At 38.5% G+C, this 10243-nt stretch overlaps 1 protein-coding gene across 1 annotated transcript; it reads left to right on the top strand.

Annotated features, from left to right (window-relative positions):
• Positions 1 to 4: 4 nt before the first annotated feature.
• Positions 5 to 6525, top strand: trip13 (thyroid hormone receptor interactor 13). The gene is made up of 14 exons (XM_063487447.1): positions 5 to 98; positions 308 to 391; positions 668 to 827; positions 921 to 1047; positions 2556 to 2611; positions 2714 to 2804; positions 2895 to 2967; positions 3059 to 3122; positions 3210 to 3296; positions 3443 to 3549; positions 4126 to 4279; positions 5349 to 5461; positions 5555 to 5624; positions 5700 to 6525. Exons 2-14 carry the CDS (start codon positions 318 to 320, stop codon positions 5793 to 5795), a joined length of 1272 nt encoding a protein of 423 aa, XP_063343517.1. The 5' UTR covers positions 5 to 98; positions 308 to 317; the 3' UTR covers positions 5796 to 6525.
• Positions 6526 to 10243: the final 3718 nt, after the last annotated feature.

Genomic DNA, 10243 nt, shown 5'->3' with positions numbered 1-10243 from the left:
ATTCGACTGATAAACATCGGCAGCACACGGTTGATAGTAAAATATACCAGATGTTTGATTGATAAGCGTTACCAGTTTGACGACGCTAATGTTTTAAGGTTTGGGTTTTGTTTTGTCACCTCAGCAGGTTGTTTTGTTCATATGAGACAGCTGGGTTAGCTAGCTCACGTTTACAGCCTTACCCGGGTTAGCTAGCTTGCTAACGCGATGTAGTGATGGGTTTTGGTGCAGGACTTAATAAAATACATGCGAAGCCCTCTGAGACTTGCTGTTGTTAAAGCCGCAGTTATTGCTCTGGTGTTCACAGTTCTTCGGTAATGGAGGATGACAGGATGGAGACGGGAAACCTCATACCAAAAATCCATGTGGAAGTTCACGTTAAATCTGACAGGTGGGTAGTTTAATCCTAGTGTAAACAGTGAAGTTATTATTAGGTCAAACCCATACACAGGTGATAAGGGACATGAGCTAAAATGCCTCCTTTGGTTTATTTTGACCCTTTGAACTCAAATGACTCCTTTTTTCCACCAAAGATTTAAATATCTTTCAAGTCATGTCTGACGATAACGTTTATTTAAAACAAATCAGCAATGGTATTGTCATAGTACCAGCCAGAAGCTAGATATATACACGCATGCCTTCTTGTGATTTGTCTTTCATATTTCAGCACAGCTAAACGGTCTGAGGTGAAAATGCATGTTCAGAGTTTACTGAACTGTCACAGCATGGTGTTTGGAAACTACAGATGGACAGAGTTTGACGATGACTTCCTTCAGAAGCATGTGGCATCTGTGGTTATAGATGTTCTAGAAGAAATAGTTACACAGGTCTGTTATTTCAGTTTGTTTTGGGGATGAAAGCTCTGCAGTATCATTGTATTTTTAAAGCTTTATACTTATTAATTTTTTTCTCCCTTTCAGCCCCTTGATTTGAAGAACTGCTGTGTCTCTTTTCACATCTTCACATTGAGCGAAGATGGACCTAGCATGCTCACTTTGGAGGAGGATGAGGAGCTTTCAGCTGCAAACCACTGGTTACTGCCTGCAGGTAACACTGCGTTCAGTTTAATTCGCTTTACCGTCATTAAAGCAAAACCAGTGCAATAAATTGTGCCGTATGGGGGGGAAAAAAGCTGATTAGTCTCTTATAGGTAGGTTGCAGTTGTTGTTGTTGTTGTTGGCAGTGTGTGACAGTTTCTGGTCTAGTGATTGTGTGCAAAACAGTGTATGACTATGCATTTAATAAGTCATTCATAAAGGACTTTGGAACATATTGTTATAGAGACATGAGAGATTTACTGTCCTGGGGTGGAGAAAGGAAAAAATGAGCCTTGGTGGCATTTCAAAAACACTTGGTGGCAGTGTTTTTTGGTAGATATCTTTGATGACAGGTAGCTGATTGCTAACAGTACGCTCAGCTGCTGTGACTTTCCTCTGCAGTGCCCTTTCGTCAGCCAAAGCAGAGTTGCTGTACCAAACTGTAAGATGGGAACATGGAAAATAATGCTATAGTATTTGTACAGTGGTGAAGCTGGAGAAGTGGAGAAACTTGTTTTGTGACAAATGGGCCCTTTTCAGCCGCCTCATGAAGTGGTGGCGACACGGGGCCTTCTTTATCAGACGGGAGATAAAGAGACCAAATCAAGTCCTCAGCAATGTAGACATCATTTCTTTGGTCTCTTTAATATTAAGGTCAAGGTTGTTTTTAGAGGACTATATCACCAGATGCTGGATCTTCTTTTCATTGTTCTGTGGACCATCTTGTTTTTTGATTAGATATTTGGACAATCAATGTGACGCCATCTGCATATAGTGGAGGATAATAGTATAATATAGGATGTATGTAGGATGGAAATGGTCGTTTGGGTATGTTCCAGCAACATCTATCATCCGGAGATTCTCAGAAAAAACATCTCATTTAACAGGGAGTAAAGGACTGGAGAGCAATGATTGATGGTCACGAAACATCTCCAACGCAGCTTTCAAAAAGTAGGGGGCGAAGATATTGGATCCATGTGACCCTGCAATCTTGCTGCATTGAGTTACAAACTGCCGTATTTAACCAAAATCTTTTTAAATGAAATTTTTGTATCTTTATGGTACAAGGTCTGTGCTGAAATGTTTATGGATCATATTAAGAGTAGGAATGAGTATTATACAGCAGAAAGAAGCACTTATTTAAACGTTTCTTTACTTTTTACTAGTATCAAAATTGGGATTTCATTTGTGTGTTTGAATCCAGCATGACCAAAACCTACTTTGCAAATGTATCAGTATTTTACATTATGATGTTCTTGTTACAAATGTACAGGCTACATGTTTCTGTCAAACAGGCCTCAAGATCCTGCTGCCATGTAGCTGGCGGAGCATCTGCTTTTTATTTATTCTTTTTATGGGATAAAAATAAAATAATCTTGGTTTAGCATTCGAGATCTGTGGGTGTAAAGCTTGGTGAGCATGTTGTGCTACTGAGGATGATATTTTTTTTCTTGTAGCTCATAAGCATTTTATATTCTATTATATATGTTAAATTGCTTTGTTTTTTCTTTTTAACAGCTGAATTTCATGGGATTTGGGAAAGTCTGGTTTATGAAACTGGAGTCAAAACTCAGGTAAAATAAATTACAGCTGTTTAGGAATTAGGAAAAATGATCAAATAACCTGATGTGTAACCTAATGCTTCTTAACTTTACCTTATTTCCCTTTTTCTCTAGCTCCTGGATTATGTCACAACAACAATTTATTTCTCAGACAAAAACGTTGACAGCAACCTGATTTCATGGAATCGTGTTGTTCTGCTTCATGGTAAATATTTAAGAAGGGAATTTCTACAGTGATTGTTATTACATTGGAACAAAAAATAATGAATGTCTCTCTTTGTTTGCCCACATTCAGGACCTCCAGGCACAGGGAAAACATCACTGTGCAAAGCTCTCGCCCAGAAACTGTCAATCAGACTGTCAAGTCGGTAAGATCGTCCTCATTATAGTGAAACCGCTCCAGCTATGACTACACCTGCACTTTTCATTTCCATTACACCTTTTTTTTCTCCCCTGCAGGTATTTATATGGCCAATTTGTTGAGATAAACAGCCACAGTTTGTTCTCAAAGTGGTTCTCAGAGGTACACCTGGGCCTTTTTTTTTTTTTTCTATGTTTTTGTTACTAGTATTGTTTGTCTCCTGTAGCTAATTATGCCTATTTTTCACAGAGTGGCAAGCTGGTCACAAAGATGTTTCAAAAGATCCAACAGCTGATTGATGACAAAGATGCTCTTGTGTTTGTTCTGATTGATGAGGTAAAACCCCCAAATGAAGTGTATTTATTTCATTTTGATTTACTTCTGTGTCTTTTATGTTTATCTAAGACAGAAGAACTTCTTGCCAACTCGTTGTACTTTGTTATGTTGAAGTGTGATTGAAACCGTTTCTCTTTTGTGAACAGGTAGAGAGTTTGACAGCAGCAAGAAATGCCTGCCAGGCAGGAACAGAGCCTTCTGATGCCATTCGTGTGGTCAACTCTGTCCTCACGCAGCTGGACCAGATCAAACGGTCAGAATGCAAAGCTTTCTTAGTGATTTTATTTGTTTTAAATTAGAGATCGACTCTGTACTAGTCTGTTGTGGTGGAGAGAGAGCGGTGTGAAAATGAAGCTGTTGCTTAACACATGGTTAAAAGCTGGTTAAAAGCTTTCAGTAGAGACCAAAAGATTGAAATTGCAGAGACAAGTGGTGGAAATGAGCTTCCTCTGTAGGTTATCTTGGTTCTCCCTTTAAGACAGAGGAGCCCAGAGTTGAGCTGCTACACATCTACATTGAAAGGGGCAGCTGATATGGTTTGGGCATCTAAACAGGAGGCTCTGAGGCAGAACCGGGGCATACTTGAAGAAAATATGTCTCTTGGCTGGCTAGGAACATAACATTTCCATGAGACGTAACCTTTTTGGGTGGCTGTGGAGACTGAAGTCTGAGTTTTTCTGCTAAAACTGCTACTGACCCAAACTTGGAGTGACAGAAAGTAGATGGATGGATTATTTACTTACACATCTTTAGATCAGAGTTTTGTATTATTTATTATGTCGTACTTTAAACAAGTTGTTCTGTGTTGGCTTTTGGACTCATATTTCAGACATTCCAATGTAGTGATCCTGACGACCTCCAATGTGACAGAAAAAATCGACTTGGCCTTTGTAGACAGAGCTGATATCAAGCAGTACATTGGACCGCCATCTGAAAAAGGCATTTACAACATCTACCTCTCCTGCCTGGAGGAGCTGATGAAGGTAATCCAGTAATCTGGCAGCAGTTTATTTCCACTTCTAAAGTGAAACACATCTGACTTAAATGTTTTTCCATCTAAAATTGCAACTACACGATCACGAGATGGGCAACCAAACTTGGCAGACAGGTCTATATTAGATATTATGATGTCACCATATTGCGTAGTAACCACCTGACCAAAAAGAGCACTTTGCCAGTAGGAAACGAATGTCAGTTTCTTGAAATGTTACATACGTATGGCAGCCATCTGGTGCAGTGCCCACCATGCTGTCCAGTGCCAGGCATTGTACTTTGCAATCTCTGTATGAGTGTTTGTGTAACTGAATGAAGACACTGTAAATTGCTCTTGATAAAAGGGCTACATAATGTCCATATAGCAGTTTATTCCAACAAAATATTGATAGAACAATTAAAAAAAAAAAAAAAAAAAAAAGTCACGGTGCAAAATACAATTTAAGCATATTTAAGGAAAGCAAAGCGGTACTGATTTGTAACTTGGGCTTGTTATAATGTTGTATAATATGATATTTTACTACAGTACATATCTAACTAGGCAGCTCATTCTCTTGAAAAGATAAAATGCATTTTGGGGTCAACTTGAAAGATGTGAAATGTAAAAGTAAGGTCAGAGGTCAAATGTGACATACTTGGATGCAAATAACTGCATTCAGGTGCAAACCAAAACAACCCCACGAGAACCTTTGGAGGAGGTGGTCTCCAAAGGAACTCCAGAGCGGTTCGTTTATGTTGTGAACGTGATCCAATCTGAACAGACCACCAAGTGTACATTAAAAATTTGAGCTAAAAACATCCCAAAGTCACGTATGCTTTGTAATCGCAGTGCGGCAAAGGACTACAGATGTGCAAAGGTCTGTACGGGGCAGTGACTAGCTGTGAAATTAACATAAATTCTCAGTTTTCTCACACAGGACATTCTTCCTGTATTTAGGTTTTTTTGCAGAAATTTCTTGACAGAAGAATTATAAGCAGCACTTTTAAAATTCAGCTTATGTAAATGAAATGCAATTTTATTCCGACATGTCTCTGAGTTGTGATCTCGGATGTACACAGTGCCAGATCATCTACCCCCGGCAGCAGCTGTTTACCATGTTTGAGCTCGAGACTATGGGCTTTGCAAAGAGTGAGGTGTCCGAACACAGTCTAAACCTGAGGAACATTGCTATGTAAGTACACACTCCAATAAGCAGCATCTAAATCAGAGTGTGGGAAGCGAAAAGAGACGGAGGCCAATGCTCAGTTTTTCTTTTTCTTTTCAGAAAAAGCAAAGGTTTGAGCGGAAGAGCACTCAGGAAGTTACCATTTATAGCCCATGCACTCTTTGTAAAGGTAGGTTTTGATTATTGTTCTCCTGACAAAAATAAGATTCACATGGGCTTTTTAAAAGGGTTTGTTTTCTTGCAGACACCAACAGTAACGCTTGAGAGGTTTCTGGAGGCTATGAGCCAAGCTGTGGAAAAACAGAAGGAGGAAAAAGCTAACTTGGTCAATGGTATCTGAACCTGCTGAAATTCCCACAGGCTGACTGATTGTACCTTGTTTGTGGTTTAAAACCTATAAAACATCTTTTTTATAGAGCTTAATCAGTTCATTTGTCAGCACTACATTCAATATATATACACAAATGCTATTTTAACAAGTGCTGTAACACAAAAGTGTTTATTCAGGTAATTTTGCTGGTGCTACTCTCTTAAATGACCAAGACCATATCTATGTCGACAGAGGAATTGTAATTTTAAGTTGTAGCCCCCAATGCTTGAATTTTTCTGTTTTATATGCTATTAACAAATATGTTTACTCTTTTCTCACTTCCAAAGTATTTAATTTTTGTTGCTTTAACCATAACTGTTTCTTTTTTTTCTTTTTTTAAACCTATACTATTTGTGCACAGACATTAGATCAGTCAGTGTGTAGCTATGCTGACATGACAGCTTGTTGAAAAGAAATGTGAGTCCCACAATGGGCCAACAGACTCACCGGACAACAAATCGAAAATATAGTAAACATGTTGCAGTTTGTTATGAACGGTTAACCTGTGTGTGTTATTATGTGTTCTTGTTAATTGGTCCCATTCAAGGTCGCTTATTTCATCTGACAAGTTTGTAAGCTCAGCTGGCTGCGTCCCCTACAGAGGGGGTTTATGCCTGTGCAGGAATCATTTGATGTAAAAAAAACAAAACAAAAACGTGAGTGGACTTTACCCTTCACATACAATCTGCTTTGTGCTCTGTTCGCATGTTTCTTTTTGTTGTTTTTTTTATAAATGAATGTGATAAATCCAATTTAAACTATCTGGGTTTGTTGTTTATTGGTTTTATTTTGTATATAACATTGTAATAAACAGCATTGTTTCCTGATTGCAGTGTCGGATGCATTTTGGAGATTTTAATACACTGAGTCCACCACTTGGGGGCGCACTGAGGCTGTAATGCAGTTCTAGACATAAACAGAATTCCGTTTATTACAGTTTCTGATTTGCATGGTTGTCTCAGTAAGGGCAATAAGACAAGCTAGATCAAGAAAAGGTGGCAATAAAAGCTAATTGCATTTAACCTTGTGGTAAGTTTGTATCAACTAGATAAACAATGGGGTTTTTTTGGGAAGGTTGCCAACAAAGTCCTGCAAATATAAAATGTTACCTTACAACAAAGCAACAAAAGAGCAGTTCTACCTAATATTCCTCCTTTATGATACAGGCCCATGCACGGGAATTTAAAGTGATACATGGTTATGATTTGGGACTGTGGGCTTTTACATGTTGCGGTCTTCCATTGTGGACTAAAAACCAAAAGGTTAAAAGATGACTGAGTTTGAAATGCGTCAGTCCTGTACACAGTTTATACGAACAGATCGGTGGTTTCGTTGTTCGTATGAACATGTTTTGCATTCTGTGAATGCTCTGCTGCTTTGCATGTCAGCTGCCGGCTTCAAACAATGTGCCCTTTGTTTGTTGCTGGCAACAGCTTTTTCATTCCACTTCAAAGGTGGATCCTGTAGGCTGTTCCTGAATGTAAAAGGAAAGCAAATGTTGGATTTGTCTTCATTTGCACGCTCCAGACCTGCTCAATCATATCACTGTCACCTTTACAATGACCTTTACTGCGTGTTTTATTAAGCTTGTAAGTATTTTATTGGTGGATTTGATTATGCTGTCAAAGGTCTATAATTAAGATTAAAAAAGAAGAAGATTTATGCTATAATCAAGACCAACCCAGAATGGATTTCCCCTCATGCATAAAGACTGCATTTGTGTGAATTGCCCCTTTAGTGCCATGTTATCTTTTATACCTAATTGTTTGGCTCCCATTATATCTATTTGTCAGTGAATTTTTGAGTAAGATGAATCACATGAGGGAGCTCAACTTGTCTCTAATCTGATCAGTGATTACAAAGGTGAGAGAAAAAGGGGGTAGTAGAGAAAGGGAGAGCTGTAAGAACGGGCATGGTAAATAAAACCATAATTGCTCTGTCTGCAGGCCCTTTTCTTTTCACTGTAGTCTCTCCAAAAGCAGGCAGCTGTTAAAAGGCAATCAAGCTGGAGAAGGAAGAAAAGTCAAAAGCCTTATTGTTATGGGGATTTTATCACTGTTTCAAGCAGACTTAAAATGTCAGAAAACTCCAAACAAAACAAACAGTCTGATGTTTATCCTCTCAACCGTTGTTCAGGTACATTGCTGAAAGCAATGGAATATACCTTTATGTGCCAATGGTGATTCAAATAGAGGGGGGGTTAACTTACACTCTTACTTATATGCGCGGTAAGAGGAAAGTGAGCCGAGCTGCACACGAACTATGGAAATTATCACTCATCTCCTCTGAGTTTTTAAGAGGTTATGATTTACATTACTGGTCTAAAAGTGTGATACTCAGTTGATTAGTTTAGAAATACTTTGCGCCTTTGCCAGCGTGGTAATCCACATCCATTGCACAAATGCATACTGAGAGCCCATAAAGCCGATGCAGTGTTGGCTTTTCAATTCTTCTACATGGCAGCCTTTGATCATAAACTAGTGCTTTTATCCAAATGAACATTTTCCTCAGAAGAAAACCGCAGCGCGCTCTTTCTGTCTCTCTCTCTCTGTATCTGTTCCCAGTCAAGACTGTCCTGTCAGAAATTATGAACAGTTGTTGTTTCTCGAGTCTGTTGAGATTTCTGTACCCCATATGTTTTTCATCCATTTAAGCAGGATGTTAGAAGGCGTAGGAGAACGAGGATGAAGGAGAGATACCTTGTAAAGAGACTGAATCCTGGGAGCCGGGCTGCATGAAGAAATTGTGATAATTAGGCGCAGCAAGTAGGATCAAAGGAAGCTGCCATCAATGAGCTATGCAAATGTCGACTCGTCCTGTCAACCGCAGACAGTGATCTAAGATTTCTGTGTCTTTGAGGAGTCGTATAGCAGTCACACTGACAGAAAGAGCTATACTGCTGCACATTAAAGGTATGGCAGTAAAACTGGGACGCTATAATACAGTACCACCCTCAGAAAGAATAACATGTTTCAGTGGCTCTGAGAATACATGCTCATCCACGCAGCTCTCCAACAACAAGGTTTAAGTGCACGACTGACAGCAGCACGTGGAGGAGTCAGCAGAGTGTATCACAACAGTTTGTGTCTAGGTTTCCACGCAAAAGATCAAAGTGACACCTTTCTTGATTTCTTAAAGGATTTGCACGACCGAGGAACATTTACAAAACAGAAACATTAGCTTCACACTGAGCGAGACATTGCTGTAGTAAATTAATATTTATATAGCGCGTGGAATGTGTCCTGCGATTGGGCTCTTTTAACACAGTGCCAAAGGAAACAAACTATAAAAGTGCTGAGGAGCTTTTGAAGTCTGCTGGGCTGAAGTACAACGTGTTCTTCCTGGCTGTCTTCAATAAACAATGGTTATCTTTGGCATCTGCTGTGCATATATGAAAAACAAATACCGGAAACGACAATAGGAAGCCTATCCGTATTCCCACAAACCAAACAAACTATATATGCCACCTAACACTGATCCTCAATCATTCACGACACTAACCCAGAGTATCTGCAAGTAGTAAAATAGTCCAGCAATAATTGTGTTACAACAATTTTCTTCAAGGTTTTCTAACCACAAGGCTATTTGGAGATAATTCACTTTTTTAAAAAAAAATTCAGTTATTAACTGACCTCTGGTATAAACAGAACTACAAATGACAGAATAATGAAAAGTATTTATCATAAATATGAACCTACAAGAAATGAATTAGGGAAGAAAAAATATGAATGGAGTCAAAAGAAAGATGACACCAACAGAAGACGTGGTTCAGCTTTCAACTGCACATGAACTGCCAATAATTGTTTAACGCGTCAAGAGAGACATAACCTGCAACCGGAAAAGGAATTGACTTTTCAAAGTGGAGGTAGAGGTGTGTTACAGCCGTATTAAGAGAACATAGGAAAAATGAAAAACTATTGAAAGGAGAAATTATACAAAATACAAAGTGTATGGAACTTGTTTCTTCGAAAGCAACTTTAAACTTTCCATTATCAAGATGACATTTTGAAATAACTCACAAGTTTTTTGTATTCAGTGGTGGAATAAATAGCATTTCCAATAAAAAAGCAATATCATAGCATACTGTCTTAAATTAAAAAACAAAACGTTTGGATACAAGTTGAGATTTGGTGTGATCTGTAGAGCTGTTTTGTCTGAATTAGGGAGGGGGTTGGGGGTGACTTGACCTGGATAATGGTGGTGGGTATTGGAGATAATTTCATTTTATTATGCCTATAATAAATAAGAATAATCAACTCTTGTAAATAATAATCATTATAAATGATAACCAGTTATAGCAACAATAACCAATAAACTAACACCAATCAAATAAAAGAAATACCACCAGCCTATCTAATATCAGAGTAGGCAACATTTCCATTTTAAGAACCTTATCACGCATACGTGTATACATGGTA

The sequence above is a fragment of the Pelmatolapia mariae genome, linkage group LG10_11 (assembly GCF_036321145.2).
Source record: "Pelmatolapia mariae isolate MD_Pm_ZW linkage group LG10_11, Pm_UMD_F_2, whole genome shotgun sequence".
Taxonomy (NCBI): Eukaryota; Metazoa; Chordata; class Actinopteri; order Cichliformes; family Cichlidae; genus Pelmatolapia; species Pelmatolapia mariae.
Note: the sequence above shows the minus strand (reverse complement) of the source record. Positions and strands in the feature narration are given on the sequence as shown.

What these genes read in the sequence shown, in the direction of transcription:
- trip13 (XM_063487447.1), top strand. Translation starts at nt 318, where the DNA reads ATGGAGGATGACAGGATGGAGACGGGAAACCTCATACCAAAAATCCAT. An exon ending in TCGTGTTGTTCTGCTTCATG is followed by an intron (nt 2,805 to 2,894) that starts GTAAATATTTAA and finishes GCCCACATTCAG; the next exon opens with GACCTCCAGGCACAGGGAAA. An exon ending in CAGCTGGACCAGATCAAACG is followed by an intron (nt 3,550 to 4,125) that starts GTCAGAATGCAA and finishes CTCATATTTCAG; the next exon opens with ACATTCCAATGTAGTGATCC.